The sequence below is a fragment of the Sorex fumeus genome, unplaced genomic scaffold (assembly GCF_029834395.1).
Source record: "Sorex fumeus unplaced genomic scaffold, SorFum_2.1 ptg000129l, whole genome shotgun sequence".
Taxonomy (NCBI): Eukaryota; Metazoa; Chordata; class Mammalia; order Eulipotyphla; family Soricidae; genus Sorex; species Sorex fumeus.
In genome coordinates this window covers 2,300,677-2,321,288 of record NW_026606186.1, presented here as the reverse complement: position 1 = coordinate 2,321,288, position 20,612 = coordinate 2,300,677, and the positions used below count along the sequence as shown (strand labels likewise).

General features: G+C 37.0%; 1 protein-coding gene across 1 annotated transcript in view; it reads left to right on the top strand.

Annotated features, from left to right (window-relative positions):
* The window catches only part of ARL6 (ADP ribosylation factor like GTPase 6), a 31,056-nt gene extending 10,895 nt beyond the window's left edge, over nucleotides 1–20,161 (top strand). Inside the window, exons 3-8 of the mRNA XM_056138669.1 lie at nucleotides 78–139; nucleotides 527–595; nucleotides 6,024–6,118; nucleotides 9,096–9,225; nucleotides 13,690–13,745; nucleotides 19,642–20,161. Of these exons, the coding sequence (XP_055994644.1) occupies nucleotides 78–139; nucleotides 527–595; nucleotides 6,024–6,118; nucleotides 9,096–9,225; nucleotides 13,690–13,745; nucleotides 19,642–19,667 (438 nt within the window). The 3' untranslated portion in view covers nucleotides 19,668–20,161. The remainder of the gene's footprint in view (nucleotides 1–77; nucleotides 140–526; nucleotides 596–6,023; nucleotides 6,119–9,095; nucleotides 9,226–13,689; nucleotides 13,746–19,641) is intronic.
* Nucleotides 20,162–20,612: the final 451 nt, after the last annotated feature.

Here is a 20,612-nt window from a genome sequence, read left to right as displayed (position 1 = left end):
TACTCTTTTCTTTTAACCTGAGGAAATACTCATGTTTGGTAATGGCAAATTTTTATACTTTGTCTTTTCTCCTAAAGGCTCAATCTCAGGATATAGTTCCAACAATAGGATTCAGCATAGAAAAATTCAAATCTTCCAGGTAATTTAATATATTTGTTACTAAGAATTTGTGATTGAAAAATGATTGTATTAGGTCTATTTATTCACTACTCCTATTCTTAAAAAAAAAATTTTTTTTCAGAGGGCCCTGGGCATTAAAATATTTGTAAAACTACTACTGCTGGATTATTTTTCAGATTTTAGAGCTGAGACAAACTGATAATCTCACTAAAAAGCATCGTTTTATATGCTATTTATTACAAAAGTAAATTACATTCAATCCATTTATTTCATGATGCAAATTTATAAAATTTTTGAAAAAAGGGCTTGTTTCTTATTATATATTCAAGGGTAGTTTCTCTTAACAATTTTAAAATTTAGTAAAAATTTAATTTAGTAGCTTATAACATAATCATGTCTTTTGTAGTTTGTCTTTTACAGTGTTTGACATGTCAGGACAAGGAAGATACAGAAATCTCTGGGAACATTATTATAAGTAAGTATGCTTGTGAATGTTGTATAACTAGATGGTTATATCAGTTATATTTTGCAGCAGCTCCGAAGCTTAACTAAGGGGGCCAGCGGTTACTCTTGGCAGTTACTGGCCAACTATATTGGCCAACTATATTAGCAATTCAATATGACAGCCTGAAAATGCAGTTCTGGTGCCAGGGGCCAATAGGACCACACCCTGTGTTCTCAAAGTCTTCAAGGCTATATCCGGTGGTGCTCAAAAAGCCATGCGGTGCTGGGGATCAAAGCCGGGTTAGGTGTGTGCAAGACATGCACTCGAACCTTTACACTCTCTCCCCAGTTCAGTGATTATTCTATAATATCAGATATGGATGCAAATTACTTGCATTTGTTTGCACTTTAATTTGTCATATAGGTAAGGCATATTTCCTATTTTTTAAAAAATGGACAGTAATGATTCACGCTATTATTCAAATGTTCCAGATCCTTCATGTTCCCTCTCTTTTTAATATCCTGTTCTATCCTGCTACTTTGCAGTTTTAGATTATATACTCATACTTTATGAATTAGCACAAAAGTCACCCATTCTCCATAGCGTCATTGTTCTGTCCCTTGTGGTCTTAGTACTTCATTAACACCTCTATAATAGTAGTTATTGCCATCTTAAAGTCATGTGGTTAGAGGTGAAAACACTGTGAAACCCTATTATAAACAACTTTGTAAATCATGGTATCTAAATAAAAATGAAAGGGACCACAGTGATAGTAAAGCGGGTAGGGTGCCTTGCACGCAGCTGCTGACCTGGTTTCAATCTTCCGCATCCCATATGGTCCCCCAAGCACCACCAGGAGTAATGCCTGATTGCAGAGCCAGAAGCAACCCCTGAGCATTGCCAGGTGTCACCTGAAAAGACCAAAAAGTAAAATAAATTAAAATTAAATTATAAAGAAAGTCATATAGTTCCTTCTTTTGGGGCCACACCCGGCAGTAAACTATTGTTCCTGTCCTTATAAAATTTTTTTAAAAGTAGTTTTCTAGTATCTGTTAAAATGGAAAGAGTTCATGCCCATGTTCATTTTAATTTTTCAAAAAGTGTCCTATGACTAAAACTAGTAGACAAAGATCACTTAATCACTTAATCCCCATTATTCATCGATTTACTCGAGCGGGTGCCAGTAACGTCTCCATTCATCCCGGTTGCGTGCTAGCGTAGCCCAATGGTATCTGTTCGTTCTAGGAACATGCAGAGTCTCAAACCGATCATTCAGGGTCTTGACGAAGAAGTCTGACCATCTTGTAGGTGGGCGTCCACGTGATCTTTTGATGTCCCGTGGAATCCAATCAGTAATGGCTCTAGTTCAGCGGTTGTCTGTAAACCTTATTACGTGTCCAGCCCATTTGATTTTTGATGTCTTGGCAAATGAGACAGTGTCTCTGATTCTTGAGCGTTGACGAAGATCAGAACTCCAGATTCTATCTCTCATTTGAGTGAATCGTGATGTTCCAAGCATAGCTCTTTCGATTCCTCTTTGAGAGACCTGAATAGCGTTCTCATAGACAAAGATATGTACAAAATATTTTGAACATCGTATACAATGATATATCGCATTTTTATTATATAACAATATTCTTCATATCAATATGTGCTTGGTATAGAGAGAGAAAACAAAATTATGGCAAGTATAATTCACACCATTCATAAAAAAATTCTGGAATGGCATAGTTATAAGGGAAGTTTACTCTTATCGTTTATTTGGTTTGGTAATCCTTATCATGTTTCATTCTGTAGAGCTCTTAAATGTCATAGTAAGATGTTGGGGCTGAGAGATGTAGAGTGTAGAGTGCCAGTCTGGGCTAAGTCCCTGGCACCACACTGTTCAGAGAGCGAGCGGTGGCTATAGGCCTGGAGGTTCCCATGCACTGCCGGTCACCCCTGTGTTCTCCAGCACCACATACCCAAACAACACCATCCCTTGGACTCTGGCATTGAAACCCCTCCCTGGTTAGCCAAGGATCACAGGGAGTGACCTGCAGGCCCAATCAGCACCACTTGGAAGGCCCCCTAAATTTAAAAATGTAAAATAAATGATACATGAAAATATTTTTAAATTATTTCTCATAAATACCACTAACAATTAATTGCCATTGTTGTTATGTCTCTTTAAAAACATACAATTTACTCTTCATAAAGGAGAAAAGGGTCTTCTACATTATGAATCAAATATAATTTTTTTTTTTCTGTTTTGGGTCACATCCGGCAATACACAGGGGTTATTCCTAGCTCATGCACTCAAGAATTACTCCTGATGGTGCTCAGGGGACCATATAGGATGCTGGGAATCGAACTCAGTTCTGCTACATGCAAGGCAGACGCCCTACCCACTGTGCTATCGCTCCAGCCCCCATATATAATTTTTTTATCTTGCCCTTTCAGCTGATCTTCTATGTAAAGGTCACTGTCACTGTCCTCCCATTGTTCACTGATTTGCTCGAGCGGGCCCAGTAATGTCTCCATTGGAGACTTTGTTGTTACTGTGTTTGGCATATTTAATACATCACGGGTAGCTTGCCAGGCTCTGCAGTGCGGGCGAGATACTCTTGGTAGCTTGCTGGGCTCTCCAAGATGGGTAGAGGAATCGAACTCGGGTCGGCCATGTTGGCTGCATGCAAGGCAAACGCCCTACCACTGTGCTATCACTCCAGCCCATGTAAAGTAAATGAGGAAAAATTTACAAAGCATATAACAATAGCATCTGCCTATTATTTTTATAACTGTAATGAAATTTGTTTAATCATTTCTATGTCTTTGTAAATAAGGTCTAGTCTCAGTCTTTGAAGGTTATAAACAGTCCTTCAGATAATGTCTTGCCACATTATAAATTGTCAGATTTCATGTTTTTTTAAAGTAAATTCCAGAAATGAAATTACTGGCTCCAAGGTGATGGTACTTTTTTAAAGACCTTGGTAGATACTTCCAGTAATACCAGTTTCTTTATTGTCTAGTAATGTATGAGTGTGATGACCAACATTGTTTTGGGGGGGGGTCTCTTGAGTGGTGCTCAGGAGGCCCAGGGAACCCCCCCCCCACACACCCTGCACCCAGCCCATGCACTACTCTGCTAATTGAGCAGGTGGTTCAGTGTGAGGATCTAAGGATGTGATGCTAATTGGGCACAGTGCCAGGGATGCCCTGCCATCCCAGCTTTGCAGGGGGGCTTCCAGGCCACACCTAGTGGTACTCAGAGGTCTCCAAGACTAAAACCAGAGATAGCGGGGAGACTTCATGGTGGTTTGACCAAGCATCAGCCCCGACTCCTGCATGTGCCAGTCAATGGCCTCCTCTCTGTACTGTCTCTCACGCCCTATATTCAGTATTTTATGTTAGGAAAATGATACTATAATGTTGTTTTATTCTTCTACTCAGGTGGTTATTGATAGTGAATGTCAACATCTTAGTTTATGCCTTGGATCAGTGGTTCACCAAAAGAAAGTGCAGATATCCAGTAAATATGTGAAAACAGTGAACTTCACTAGTTATTAATGAAATACAAAGTAAAATAATATGCTCTTTGAATGTTAAAATTCAAGAAAAATGGTAATAACTATATTAAGAAAGGAATGGGGGAAGTGCTGGTAGAAATCTATGAATATTGAAGAGCAACATGACAGTGGGAGACAGGGCAGTAGTACAGTGGGAAGGGTGTTTACCATACCAGGTTCAATTCCTGGCATCCCATATTGTCCCCTGAGCACTGCCAGGAGTAGTTATGGAATATAGTATCAGGAGTAACCCCTGAGCATCGCCGATGTGGCCCAGAAACCAAAAAATAAAGGGAAAAAAACAGTATGAGAATTTATGTAAAATTTTAAAATTGTTTATGTTGTGTAGAAACTTGATTCCTAAGAGAAATTTTGTTTTGTTTAGTTTGGGGGCCTCACCCAGCAGCGCTCAGGGCTTACTCCTGGCTTTGCTCTCAGGAATTTCCTGGCAATGCTCAGGGGACCGTATGGTATGCTAGCAGTTGAGCCGGCAAGCACCCTCCCTGCTATACTATCTCTCCAACCCTGAGAGAATTCTTTTTCAGTTGGTCAGGGTTTGCACACCCAATGCCTCACACACGCAAGACATATAAGAACACATCTTAAAGGGTCAAGGAGATCACTCGAGTAGGTAGCTCAAACATGGGTAGGCCCAGAAGTCATTCCGTAGCCCCACATGTCCCCCAACATCTAAGAGCACTTCTAAAAGTGTCAAGAAAATGATTCGAGGTGTGGTAGTTCACGGCAAGTAGTGAGGAGGCCCAAAATGTATCCCCCAGCTCCACATTCCCCTCCAGTGTCCTGGAGTGTGCCCACCCCTAAAATTACTGTGAAGTGTGACCCAGGTGGCCACCGTACTCCTCACTCGAGTGCAAACTGTCAGGCTCGTAGTGGCCCCAGGACACTGAGGACTGCTGAAGAGGCCCCTATTTAAAACTTTTTTTTTTCTTTTTGGGTCACATCCAGCGATGCACAGGGGTTACTCCTGGCTCTTCACTCAGGAATTACTCCTGGCAGTGCTCGGGGGACCATATGGGATGCTGGGAATCAAACCCGGGTTGACTGTGTGCAAGGCAAACGCCCTACCTCCTGTGCTATCGCTTCAGCCCTTAAGTGCCAAGAAATATTTAAAGTGTAGTTAGAAGGTTGTTTATCCCCATTTCATAATAATGAAAACTAGAAATAATCTAATAGTCTCCCAACAGTAGAATTTCAACACAATAGCTGATGACACTTCCAAGGAATGGAATACTTTATAGACATTCAAGGAAAGGTACCGAGAGAATCAGGCATGTTGAAGTGCTTCTGTGAGCTTATAGTGAGTCTTTAAGCCAGCTTTAAAAAAATCAAACAGAGCAAAATTAAAGTCATTTGCAAGTTTATTTCAGGAAACTTTGTGGAATGGATTTACGTATGCTTTTGTGTCTACTCTGTGCTTTTCTCGCTTATGGTATGTTAGCAAATATTTGAAAAATGCTAGTATAGACCTATGATATTTCATTTAAAATTGTTTTAAACTGTCCTATAAACAAAATATGTTAGAAGAGCAGAATATAAACAGCGAGATTCTATTTACACACAGATGTAATATTCATATGTTGATGAGCACGAAGGTGTCAAAATTGATTCTTTAGAAAATAATGGCAGTGATTTCATCTGTATGTGGGTATTGGCATAATAAAATTACAAAATTATTTTAGCATTTACCCAAATTTCAAAAAATTAACGTACATGAGCTATCACTAGTGACTAGTATATTAATCACTCGTATAAACCTGTAAGAAACAGCACCAAAACCTGCAATAATAAATGGATATAGGGCATAAGTAAATAATACTCTTAGTTAGGAGATATATGTTGACAGTAAAAATGGACATATGTAAAGTTTATCTTTTAATTTTCTTATATAGAGAAGGACAAGCCATTATCTTCGTCATTGATAGTAGTGATAGATTAAGAATGGTTGTGGCCAAAGAAGAACTTGATACTCTTCTGAATCACCCAGGTATGTGCGTGATCTTTCATTCCATGGCATGAATCATCGAACCTTTGTTGTTTTTTGGGGTTTTTTTTTTGTTTGTTAGTTTTTTTGCTCTTTTAACAAAAAGTGTTGTTCCCACTATATAGCTAGCTTTTATTTAATTTTTTTATTTTAAACTACTAATTATGAAAAATGTATAAAATTACAAATATGTAGTTTTCTTTTACCTTCAATGTTTTAACATTTTTAACTCCTCTCACCTTTATTTGCCCCCAGAATACTTGGTTTAAACATACAGTTGAGATTAAACATACAGTTTACAAATACATTCATATAATTATTCTCCTTGTCAAAAAAACAGAACTTTTCATTGCCCCAGAAAGATTTCTGCTTTGTCTAATAACAGTGTTTCTCCAAGTGGGTGAAATTGCACCATTCTAGAGGGGAGTTGCCTCTCGTGCAATTAGGGGGCACTTTTCTGATTGTTCACATAAAGAAGATGGTTTTCAGGACGGGGTGCCAAGGGATTTTTTATTTTCTGATAAGGGGAAAATAGGCCAAGTAAGTTTGGGAACTTCTGAGATGCCAACTTTCTCATGTTCAGAGTATGTGTTGTAAACATCAAATAGTTGTGCTTGCTTTATTATACATCCTGATGTTCTCAGCTCCAGGATAAATTCTAGTTATACTAAATTTTTAAATAGAAATATTACACCAGTGATTTTCAACTGCTAGTCTATGAGCTGGTGTTTGCATTTTGGCAGACCAAAATGATTGAAAACCACTGGGGCTTATTAACTGCTGGGACTGGTTCAGTCCACAGATGAAAAGAGCTTGAAAACCACTGATTATTATCAGAGCAATAGCAAAACTCACTGGGAATTAAAAAACAATCATGGAGGGGGGGCAGAATAAAACCTTTCTAACTCTTAACAGCAACAACAACAAATTTTAAAAGAAATGATTGACAAATGCAGCTGCCTAAAAGTTTTGTGGTTGGAAATAAACCCAGAGCAGGCAAGCAGGAGAAAGTACTTATAGTCCACATCTCAACTACAGGACTTACCTCCTCCTTAATATGTTCCTGCAATTCAGTAAGAAAATTGAAATTGAACAGGAGGCTGGACTAGAACTCAAGAAAGCTATGTGGGGCCTGGTGCTCCCCCACCAGCATCTCAAGAAATCCGAAGCCCTGGAGACCCCTGAGCACCTCCAAGGTGTGGCTCTCAAGGCCTCCAGCACCACTAAACTAAGCCCCCCCAGGACTAGTCTAAGTATTATCAGGCCAGAATCCCCAGCTGCATATCAAAAGAAGTGGCCCCAGACCCCTGAATGCAGTTGGGTGTAAAATCCCTATTTAAAAATGAACTACTTGGTAGGAAAATGGGGAGTGGAAATGACGCAGTAGTTTATTTTAAAAAGGAAATGAAAATGCCTTTTGAGTTCATGAAGTTTGACCTTCCTTTTTTACCTATCACCTAACGCACAGGTTCCCAAGTTTATTTTCAGTCTACCCTGGAAACCTTCCATCTGTGAAAACAGAAAACGAACCCCCAGGCACCTGGAACTACCCCCCACCCCTCTGGATAGTTCCTGCAGGGGGGAGAGACCATTTCGCCCACTTTGGGGAAAGATTAAAAACCGAGCATGTAGGAAAGATAAAACATAATATAATGCTCTTTTGGCAAGGGCAGGGGTAGGAAAAAAAATCATTCGTGCACACTGTTATTGAAGTGTGAAAATTGATCCAGTTTTTCAGGAAAGGCAGTTTGGCAATCACTTTCTATGAGAATAGCAATTTCCATATCTGTTGACCCAGCAAATCTACTTCTCAGGTTTCTATGTACTGACCATGTATAAAATGTCTTATATGCAAGCTGTTTATTTATTACAGCATGCCCAACAGCACATATATCTTAGCTAGTATTTGTTAAATTATGGTGTTCACTGTTAAAGTACTACTCCACAGCTGTTAAAATAAATGATGAAACCACTCATAATTATGGTGTAGGACTCTTTTTGAAACATGAAATACAAGTGAAAACCAATAGTTGTGTATGGAATAAATAATGTGTTGTTGTTGTTCATTGTTGTTTGTTTGCTTGCTTGGCCACACATGTCGCAATATTCAGGGCTTCTGATGGGGCTTGAGAGACCCTATGCGGTCCAGTGATTAGACCCACAACTGCTGGATGCAAGGCAAGAGCTTTGCCTGCTGTACTATTACTCTGTGCTGTGTATTTGTTGTTTTTGAAACATTGTGAAAAATTTTCTTTAAATATGACATAGAGGGGTTGGAGTGATAGCATAGCGGGTAGGACGTTTGTCTTGCACGTGGCCAACCCAGGTTTGATTCCCAACATCGCATATGATCCCCTGAGCACCACCAGGAGTAATTCCTGAATACAGAGCCAGGAGTAACCCCTGAGCATCGCTGGGTATAATCCAAGAAGGAAAAAAAATGACATAGATACTATACATTGGCAAATGCTGAAAGGAAGGTGGTAAAGAGATCATTTTACTGTATACCATTTGTGTTTTCTGAATTTTGAACTATTCAAATGTATTTACAGATTCAAAACTGAAAAATTTTCCAAAATTGTCACAAGGCAGAAATAGCTTGTTAAACTGTCTAGCTTTATCATAGACAATACTGGGACTAAAACCTAAAGGCAAGACCCAGTTAATCTTCCTTGTACATTAGTTAGCAGTTTATCTCCTTTCTATTGATAGTACAAAGAAGACAGAAAATATTCGACCATTTCATTGCTTCTGCTCAGAAATTTCTTAATGAGACCCCTGCCAGTTTTCATTTTAAACAGAATAGTTATGGTTAGAAATAATTTTTAAAAACTCTCTTCTTGACAGCATATCCTTAAATATAGAGGAATGTGTAATAATAAAAAGATTAGAAAATAATTGTGGTGGATTTCAATTTTAAATAGGGGAAGTATACCCTAAAATCTTGAAGAGTGATGGTAGTTTTTATTTTCTTTTTCAGATATTAAGCACCGCCGAATACCAATCTTATTCTTTGCAAACAAAATGGATCTCAGAGATGCAATGACATCCGTAAAAGTGTCTCAGTTGCTTTGTTTAGAGAACATCAAGGATAAACCATGGCATATTTGGTAAAGCTTTCATTATATTTGAAAACAAATCTTCGAACTTTAGGGGTTTTTATTATTATAAGCTCATTTTGTAATCTAATATCCTATATTACATGATAACATGTAAACCAAAAGCTTCTTGTTCTATAGAATTGTGACATTGCAGTATTCATAGATCTCTTAAAACCTTTCTAAATCTTTTTGGTATGGGGAAAAATGTAAATGAATCTTTAAGAAAATAACTTTGAGATTACGGAGATGGCTTCGAGGCCTGGAGGACAGCCTGACATTCATGAGGCCCCAAATTCAACTTCTGGATACCACAGAGCGTTCCTGAGCACTTGAGGGGTTAGCCCTGGTTCTACTCTCATCCTGCTCTTCCTCTTCTGCCCTCCAGCCCCCCAAAACAACAAAAAATAGGTAGCAACTACTCAGTTTTAATTATGTCATATCAGATCTTCTGCCCACAATCCTTCCTTCAGGAGAAAGGCCTCTCCTGATAACTCTAGAAAATATTACTTTACCTCATGGCCAGTCTCTCCTCTCCCTCTTACTTTGCTTTATTTTTCTGTTGCCATGTAGATTCCTTTACTGTTTTTTATAGTCTGTCTTCCTTACACTAGAGCATTTGTATTGTGAGAGCTGGGTTTGGTTTTGTTACTCTGCAAACGTCTGGAATAGTAAAAATACCTGATACTTAAATGGTACACAATATTTACTTAGATGAGTACAGAGAAACGAAAATATTAATCTACTTGTACATGTTAATATGGTTGAACCCTTAACTAATTTGGGATTATTAAACATTATTTGGAAAAGGTGCTTACTAATATATTTAATTCAGTGTGTGTTTATGCCAAATAATTTCAACAGAGATGATCAGAAGTCTTATGTTACATATTATTATAAGTTCCTTTCTATCTTCCCACTGTCATTGCTATAAGATGCTTCTAGTTTTCCTTTATGAAGAAGGTAAAGGAAGTCTCTGGTGATCCAGGGAGCTCCTCAGGGCCTGCTCTGCGTGTAAAGACCTAGCACCACATGTGTTCCACAGGTACCAGGAATCCACCTGGGCAGAGCTGGCTATGACTTCTCCCCTTCCAAAAGAAAGTGGGTGGGATGCTGTTGTCCATTTTTACTGTTTTTATTTTTAATATATGTAGGGAATTTACCAAATATCTCTGTAAGACTTTACCATAAATTTGACTTCTCTTTGTTTCAAACCGAGTATATCTAAGTTATAATTCATGTTTTATTTCTTCCTTTTATTAATTTTATGACAGATTTTTAAAGCATGTTACCAGTTTTTTTTTAAAAAAAAAAACCCACATTTGTTCTTTCTAGTTTGACAAAAGCTGATGCTTAGCATTACAAAGATTTAAAAATAAATGTATCTAGGGGTCAGAGTAATAGTACAGTAGGCAACATACTTGCCTTGCATATGACCTGGTTGGATCATCCCTGATACCCCATATGGTTCCCCATACACACCTACACACGTACACCCAGAGTGATCTCTGAGCACAGAGCCAGAAGTAAGCCCTGAGCACTGCCAAAAATCAACTAATAAGAATAAAATATCTTTCTTGCCTAACTACAAGTAAATTTACTGAGCAATAAAGAAAAGATTTTAGAGAAGTATAGTCATGAAAATCAAAGAAAAATTTAATGGTTCCTTTTAACCATTGTACTAAGCATAACAGTCTTCTGATTTTCAAAGTCTTATTGCTATATTTTTTCCTGTATGTTCTCTGATTAGACCTTTAATGAAATATATCAGTATGTATATATGTGTATAGATAAGTAAATAGCATGACTATTATGTATATATGTACCTCCCCCACTATCTTGTGAGAGAGATAGATAGACATATGTGTCAGCAGGGAGGATGAAGAAAAATGAAGACCAGAGAGACAACACAGCAAACAAGAGTGCAGGCATTGCATGCAGGACACCCTGGTTCAGACACCTGGCACCCCCCTGGTCCCCTCAGCACTATTAAGAGCAACCCCTGAGCACAGAGCTGCAGATAGTCCCTAAGTACTGTGGATGTGGAAATGAAGGGAATAAGGGAAAGGAAGGAAAGGGAAGGAAAGGGAAGGGAAGGGAGAAATGGTTTACTTAATTGTAAAATAAAATTGTTGTTAATGATAGAGAAGCCAGGCAGTGAAAGAACTTTTGGACAAAAGTCTGTCTGGTATGGACCAGAGGAGATAGTAGAGGGGTTCATTTCCTGGTCTTGCACGCTGCAGCCTCTACTTTAGAACCCAGCATCACTTGCCCACCCAGCTGCTCCTCCAGCACTACTAGGAACAACCACGGAGCACAGTGTGTCAGGGTGTTCCAGGCTACTGAAGCAGGGATATCTAGGGGAAAATTGTAAGCGATGAGGCCCCTGAGGAATAACCAGGGATTCTTCACACAGGGCCTTGTAGGCTCTGTGTGAAGAATTTGGTCTAGAGGCCACGCACACTTGCTGCTGTTCCATGCTTCCTCCTTACTCTTGGCCATTCTTAGGGATCATAGACGATGCTTGGGGTCAGCTGTGTGCCTTATCTCCTATATGCTCTCTCCAGTCCCTGGTAAAAACTGACTTCTATTGTAGGTACAGGTCCGATCATTTACTTGAGAGGAAAGATATAATTCAAACATCTGTGAATTGGGGCTGGAGCGATAGCACAGCGGGTAGGACATTTACCTTGCACACAGCTGACCCAGGTTCCATTCCCAGCATTCCATATGGTCCCCCAAGTACCGCCAGGAGTGACTCCTGAGTGCAGAGCCAGGAGTAACCCCTGAGCATCACTGGGTGTGATCCAAAAAAACCAAAAAAAAAAAAAATCTGTGAATTATCGGGAAAAAGATGCAAGGTTTTTATAGGAAAATTTTCCTCTTTTAATAGGATAATTCTTCTCAAAGGGGGGAAAATTTCATCATTCTATTACATAAGACAGATGATAAAATCAGTATCGTGATTTTTTTTTTTTTTGGCAGGAGTGGGGATATCTCTCAGACAGTGCTTAGGGGTCTGAGGGCCCACTCCTGGTGATTGGTGATACTTAGCCAACCTTGCTGGCAGTTCTGTGCTGGGCCTGGGTATCAGGGACATCCAGGGCCACTGGAGCACTCACTGGAGGTCTCTCGGGCAAAATTTGGCGTTTCTATTTTGCTATGAATAATCATGATTTTCTTCAAATAATTGTATATCTCTTGATCTTTGTTTCTGTCTTTAGAGGCATTATAATTTGTATTCTTAGTCTAATGAAAAATTCCTTAGAAGTAATGTGTTTTGATTAGTCGTATTAACTCTTTTGGGTGATTTAGTATACTCAGTACTTGGGGAGTTCAGTTTGGGAACGCAGCAGTATTCAGAGACTGGCTCTGTATTCAGGAGGGACTCTGACTGTGCTCTGAGAACCACATGCAATGCCAGGTATCAAATTAGGGTTGGCTGAATGCAAGATAAATGTCCTGTCTCTTGTATTATCTCTAAGGTCCTGGCTTAGTACATTTTCCAATCATGCCTCTGCATAATAGAAAAAGAACCCAGACCTTTCAGAAAATATAATAATTTATATTTATAGCCATTTGACTGGCAATAACTAGGTAACATTTTATGGGAAACTCAGTCTGCATCTTTGAAAAAAAGATGGAAAGATGGTTCAAACATGCAGAGTCCTCACTATTGTATTATTTTAATTATTTTAATCCTAGTCAATTATAAAATAATGCCTGATATTTTAATTTACTTTTCTAAGACTGGAAAGATAATAATATAGCCTGGTTTAACTGTTTATGTGTATACATCTATATTTTTTTCCTGTATGTTCTCTGATAAGACCTTTAATGAAATATATCAATATGTATATATTATATGTGCATATATATGTGTATATATGTAATATATATATATATACTTAATTCTCACAGTTATTGTATGAAGTCAGTGGTAATATTCCCCCTGAAGATAGGTTCCTGGCATTGATAAGTAGAAAACTATGATTGAAATCTACTGGAATGTTTTTATTCTGACATTTTATCAAGGTTATAGTGATATGCATACCCCTGTAGATATCTACTTCCTTTATAAAGTTGCATTATCCTCTGGCTAACATAAAATCTAAGTCATGCATTCCTAGTAAATGCTATTGAGTTATTAAGAGTTGGACAGAATAGGTTAGACTAGTAAACTTTTCTACCACTCCACAAATTATTCAGTATATATATTTTCTTAATGTCAGGCTAAATGACATTTCTTAAAAATATTTATTGCTATACTTTTCCAAATATCTTTTAAAATTATCAGTAATTTTGCCATGTCTTCTGAGCTCTCAAACTTTGATTTCCTATTCACTTTCAGTGCTTGACCAGTGTCACTCAGAAGTATTTTGCTAGAATATATTAAATTGCCTTATGGCAATGTTAATGATTAGCCCTTATAATAATATGATCTAATGAAACTATTTCTTATGGTTTATATTTCAGTGCCAGTGATGCCTTAAAAGGAGAAGGATTGCAAGAAGGTGTAGACTGGCTTCAAGGTACATCACAAAATACTGTGCATCTTCAGCCGTAATTTCCTTTCCACTCATATTTTTGTTTTCTTTTTACATTTTTATTTTTATTATATCACTGCCTTTTTCCTTTTGTTTGCATTTATTTCTGCTCACAGAAAAAACAATACAGTAAGTACCTATGTTTATTTCTGTTATGTTTTTCTAAAGGATTTCTTTGCATCATAGACAACTTTAGAAGGTATTTTTAATTTATGGCCACAGACTTCTTTCAAATCTAGAAACAGAAGCACGGTTGTCATTTGTGACACATTTTATACCTTATTAACAAAAAGAAATGGGATTTTTTTGCATCTCTTGTGCCATACCCAGGTGTGCTCAGGAATTTCTCCTGGCTCTGTGCTTAGGGATCACTTCTGGCCACTTGGAGACCACCTGGAGTGCCTGGGATTGAACCCAGGTTAGCCACATGTAAGGCAGATGCCCTACTTGCTGTACTGTTATTCCATCCCTGGGGGGAAAATGTTTTAATGACACATAATCTCTAAAGAATCTTTATTTCATATATTGCTTCAATTTTTTTTTTGGACCCCTCTCAGGGTACCCCAGACCACAGGATGGTCAGGATCCTTTGGGCACATATAACAGCACCGGAAATTAAACTCAGGGACTCATGTTTGCCCAGAGTACTTCCTAAACCATTGATCCGTCTTCTGGCCCATTTCTCCTTGAAGACCCCTAATAATAGAGCTGTTGGGCTAGACTCAGCTCTTGTACTCAGTACCAGGCAAGTGTTTTTAAGCCCTAGATTCCAATACTTGGGGGTTATGACTGTCACATACTGAATATGAGGAAAACTTTGACAACAATAAATGGTTCCTGAATTCATAGTGATCAAAAATTAAATCAAGACCAATTCCATAATAAATCTAACATGTCTCTGACTACGCTGGCCCATGTTGCACTTCTTGGACTAAAAGGGATTGTGATGGCTAGAGAGATAGTACAATGGGCAAGGCACAAGGTACTTGCCTTGCATGTAGCTGACCCAGATTTGATCTCCAGCAACCCATATGGTCTCTGCAGCCCACTTGGAGAGATCCCTGAGTGCAGAGCCAGAAATAAGCCCTGAGTACTGCAGATGTGACCCAAAAACAAAAAATAAAAGGGACTGGAAGTAGAAAGTGTTTTAGAAGCCCTTAAGCCACTGAGCCATCTTTGCTGGCCCCTGTGTTCCCCGTTCTTACATACTGTTTATACAGCTTTTAATACTCATCTAGTATTATAAATTCTGCTATTCTGTTGATGTTTATATTTGCAGTTCTATTTGTTATTCACTTAAGAGCTATCATAAGTTGATACTGTACTGCTGTAATAGGAGATAAAATGTACCATTTACCCCAAGCCAATTCCTGAGCACAGAGCCAGGAATAAGTAAATCTTAAGCACTGCCAAGTGTGCTTTCCCTCCCATACCCACCCCACAAAAAAAAAAAAAAGCACATACAGTAATCCAAAAGAGCAATAGATGTGATTGAAACTGAGTTCCCTAGGCCTTTCTAATTAGATAGAACATCCTGAGTGTCAGGCTAAAATATTTCTAGTTGTGAGTAGAAAGTTAAGGTTCAATTCATTAGGAATCTACCAGCCCTGAACAAAGAACAGTAGCATATTTAAATTCTAGTCATAATTATGTGGCCATAAATTGTAGTTTCTTCCACACTTAACCTTGTAATGCCAGTTATGTCTGACCTTTTTTCCCTCTTATGCATGCTGGCAATAATACAAGGGATAGCATTTGTTGTGGTGGATCTAACAGTAGCCTACTTGCCTGTAGATAAGGAGATAAACTATTACTCTGATTGAAAGTACCGAACATAAATGTGGTTCAACATTCTTATGATTTATTGGTGAAATATGGCTTTGTAGTTAACAGATACATTCTATTCTTTTTCTGTTTTGTATTTATATAGCTAGGATGGCATTTATCATTAAACCTCAAATAACATTTTAGACATCTTTTACAATTTCAGTTAAGTAAAATATAGTTGTAAAATTCTACTAAAAAAGTTTTTTAGCACTAGTATAATTTTCCTGTGAAGCTAACGTGATACTTTATCTCGGTTTTTTTTTTCCCTACCATTAACTTGAAAAGATTAAATTAGTCTAAAAGAACTGGAGTCTTCTTGTTTATCATGCTAGGTAATTTCATAATTCTACAAGAAAAATGAGTTCTAAGTTCAGAAATTTTTCATAATTAGAGTTACAATTTTTAAAACTGGCTAAGTTAGCAATTTTAGATAGATGGATACTTCCATACATACATCTCCTTTATGCTTAATGTTATCTGTTTTGCAAAATGGGTTTTAATCTTTCTAAATCTAGAGTCAGTTAAAATCATTAGAGTGTAAACTACTCACTACTGTGAACAGAGGTTTAGAATGTGGTGAAAAATTGGCCAAAATTACGGGACAAATTCCCACATAAAACAACTTACATGAAAACATTTTAGAAGTGTATATTTTCCACTCTGGCTTATTTTTTATAAGTGCTTACCATTTCTGTCTGTGAAGGTAAAATGGGTGGAACCTCTAGTTAATAATAAAGTAGTTCAAAGCACAGTACTTGCAGAAAATAGTTGGTTGATAGTCATCTGGACTTGAAATTTATAGTTCTTGCCCCCTTTTATTTTTTTAACCTCTTGTAACAATGATGCCACTAGGTGTCAGTAATGACTCAACATCATAGTGATACTTGCCAACTTAATTGTCTACCTAAATTTTTCTCAAACTTTATCTTTGCATCTTACTTTTCAAGTTGTTCTTACTTATTTACTTTGTTACAAATACATCAGTACATTTATAGTTCCATATTATTTCTTTTAACCTTTAGAAAAATTCTCTGCAAGATGAGTAGTAATATCTAGTATCCCCATTTTATTTTAATAGCATGGAATAGTCGTAAAAAGCTCTAGGACTTTTAGGACTTTTAAGTCTCTGTTAACATAAACAGATTTAATTCATTACTAATTAAACAATTCATCTTATACTGTGAAGATAATTTTTCTCATTTTAAAAATTTTGTAATGTTCAAAATCATACTGATATGAAATTAAATATAAGTATAGAGCACAGGAAAGTACTTAATGCTGAGTTGACCTCCTTATCTAAGTGCTCTTATAACAGAGAAAGAAATAAAACTATACATAGCTTTAAAAGTGGGTCTTTTTGTTTTCAGATGGGTTAATGTTCCCTATATAGTTTACAATTTGAAGATTCTGATTGGATTTCTAGATGTCAAGACCTAATTGTATAATAGGTAACAGTAAATATAGGAGATCAGTCTATACATATAACTCTTATTAAGCAAAAGATTTTATGTAAATTTAGCTGTGGAAGATTTTCTGTGCTTATATCTGTTTATTTTGCTTCCAGGATCATGAAATTACTAACATGTTAAAGAAGGACTCTGAATTATTTTGACCTGATTTAATCCTTTGAAATTTCAAGTTGAAAATTTAGAATTAAAAATAACTGGTACATTTTTATACTTTTGTGTGATGATTCCATTTTCTTTAAGAAGGATTGTCACTAATTACCTATGTATTATGGGCTGGAGTGATAGCACAACGGGTAGTGCGTTTGCCTTGCACTCAGCCAACCGAGGTTCAATTCTTCCATCCCTCTTGGAGAGCCCGGCAAGCTACCAAGAATATCCCGCCCGCACAGCAGAGACTGGCAAGCTCCCCGTGGCGTATTCAATATGCTAAAAACAGTAACAACAAGTCTCACAATGTCTGAGATGTTACTGGTACCCGCTTGAGCAAATCAGTGAACAGTGGGAGCACAGTGCTACAGTGCAGTGCTACCGGTGTATTATAGTCTCAAAAAAATGAAGAGACTATGAAGAAACTATAGAAAAGTTATTGCCAAGGCATAAATTGTTTTCTTGTTTTAAAGCTTTCAAAAGCAGTATTTATAAAATAAAATTTCTTATGGAACTAATGGAATGTTTATCTCATCTGCACACACAAAAAAGTTAATGAGACTTCAGGTTTTAATGTGTGAGTTATATAAACTATACATATATATATATGTTCCAATGAAAAATTTGGGGGTTGGGAATGTAGCTTGGTCGTAGAGCACATGCTTTGCATATATGATGTTCTGGGTTTGGTTCCTTATACCACAAGGAAAAAATAGTAGTTATGCAAGATTATTAAACACAGTTACTTCTGCTCATCAAACCTCATTAACAACAAAGGAACTTTTACAATAAAGACTTTAACCTGCAAAGGCAAAAAGAATGGGAGTGAAAATATGGAAATCAAATTTTGGAAGTTGGCTGTATGATGAATGTTGGATGATTTAACAGAACGAAGAAAGCTGGAATTCAGTCTAGTGCCAGGAAAAACTAGAAAGTATCATAATTACAGATTCCTTCCATACAATTTCCTCTATAGTTGGTGAAGATTGAAAATAAGGATGAAGTAGGGCTAAAAAGAGAATGTAGTTATTCCAAAAATGAACTGAATTGTGATGAAGATTGCCAAAATACAGCTGTGTGTGATAGTATTAAACTGAAAATGAGGAGTAACTGGACGTTTTCTAGTGAATATTATGACCCTTTTTTCTTTTTCTATATCTCTCAGAAAACAGTGCCAGTAATTGGGCAAGAGATAGGAAGGTTCATCTTAGAGAAATCAGACCATTCTAGGAGAAAAGACATAAATGGGGTTAACTATAAATCTCCATAGGAAATGGCCTTCTGAGAAGAACTACAATGAAGACCAGATTTGATCAGCCTCATGGACATCTTGAATATCCATTCAGCTTTAGAATATTCACTCAGATAAATACATAGATGGCAAAGGAGCACTAGGTTTTTGAGGACCAAAACATTATGAACATAAAACAGTTTTAAAAAGTATGTTGAATGAAATAGAAACTATTTAGGGAGATCCTAGAATGATAATGAAAGATCCCTTATGGAAAGAAAACTAAGCAAGCATAGGAACTTTGAAAGATTCTATTGGGAAGCATTCAAGAAACTGAAATTGATACACTGTATAATGAGCTTTGTTTATACATGTGGAAGTTGCAGGAATGAATTAGAATTAAGTATATTTTTTTAAAAAATTAAGTAGATGAGGTAGATTTGTGGGTGAGGAGCCATCATTAACTCAAGGACTAACAAAATGTGGAAAGGAAAAGTAAACAGCGAATAACACATGTCTTGGCATATTGATAATGGCATTACTGTGTTAGGAGATTGGGAAAACTATAAAAATTTATGAAGGTTTCTGTGTGAGAAATCAGGCTTAACAATTACATTAAAGGAACTAATAGTTAAAGACATAATAATAAAAAGTATTATTTAGACATAAACAATCCCTAAGTGGGAAGACCTAGTTGCTATAAGGAAAAGAGGAGCTGAAATAAGAGTCTGATAATTTTAGTACAGACATTATAGGATAAATAACTCTGTGTTCAGATAAAAATTAAACAGAAACTTAAATTATAGTCTGAAATTGTGATGTTAAAAAAAAAAGACATGCAACGGATCCTATTAACGTCTTACAGATTTGTCTTGGATTCTCTGTCACTGTCCTCCTGTTGTTCATCGATTTGCTCGAGCAGTCCCAGTAACATCTCCATTGTAACAATTGTTACTGTGTTTGGCATATTGAATACCTCACAGGTAGCTTGCCATGCTTTGCCATGCAGGCGAGATACTCTGGGTAGCTTGCCGGGCTCTCTGAGAGGGGCGGAGGAATCGAACTCGGGTCGGCCATGTTGGCTGCGTGCAAGGCAAATGCCCTACCCGCTGTGCTATGACTCCAGCCCTGTCTTGGGTTACTTTAGAAAATAGATTTTTGCCCTATAGAGACTGATAACTTTTTGTTTGTTTCTTTTTATTATTAGATCAGATCCAGGCTGTGAAGACATGAAAAGATAGTGCTTGGAAACGTCAACAATTTTCACTTCAAGGAGTATATTTGAAGAAAACTAAATATATTTATATTTTTTAAAAGAATTTGTGCATCTAAGAATACTTTATAATCTTCTGTTCGCATTTATGTATTCTGAAGTTTTTTTTTAAGAACATAGAATTTCCCATTTGCTAATCTGACCATTTATTATATAAAAACTAAATTTGTCTTCTGAAGACCGCCAGACTTATCAACTTCTTGATGAAAATCAATATTTGATTGTAATTGTAATATTTAAAAGTCAGAGTTATAAAGGATCTCATTATATCATAATAATTTATCATATATTTTATACATTTTATTTTTTAAATTGCCTTTAAACATTTAGTATCTAAGACTGTACAGGATAATTATGCTTATAAAAAGGAACTTTCAATATTTATAAAGGACTGTGGATAAATAATATATATTAAATTTTCACATATGTGACCATCAATAAAATATTAAATGTACCAGTGTGATTTGTTTATGTCAAAAAGAATAATGCCATTTAAATCAAATATTCATCATCTTACTGTTAAGTACTTGAAAATTATCTGAGGTCAAGTTAGGCTGAATGTATTTACTCAGTGAATGTGTCACTGTCACTGTCCTCCCATTCATCAATTTGCTCGAGCAGGCCCAGTAACATTGTGAGACTTATTGTTGCTGTCTTTAGCGTATCAGATACGTCACGGGTAGCTTGCCAGGCTTTGCCGTGCGGGCGAGAATCTCCCAGTAGCTTGCCAGGCTCTCCAAGAGGGGCAGAGGAATTGAACCTGGGTCGGCCGGCTCAGCTGCGTGCAAGGCAAACACCCTACCCTCTGCACTATTGAAATACATTTAAACCAACAATTTATCCTAAACATTATGACACAAAGTAAATAAGATATATTCCTTATCCTCAGAGAAGTTAAATTTTTC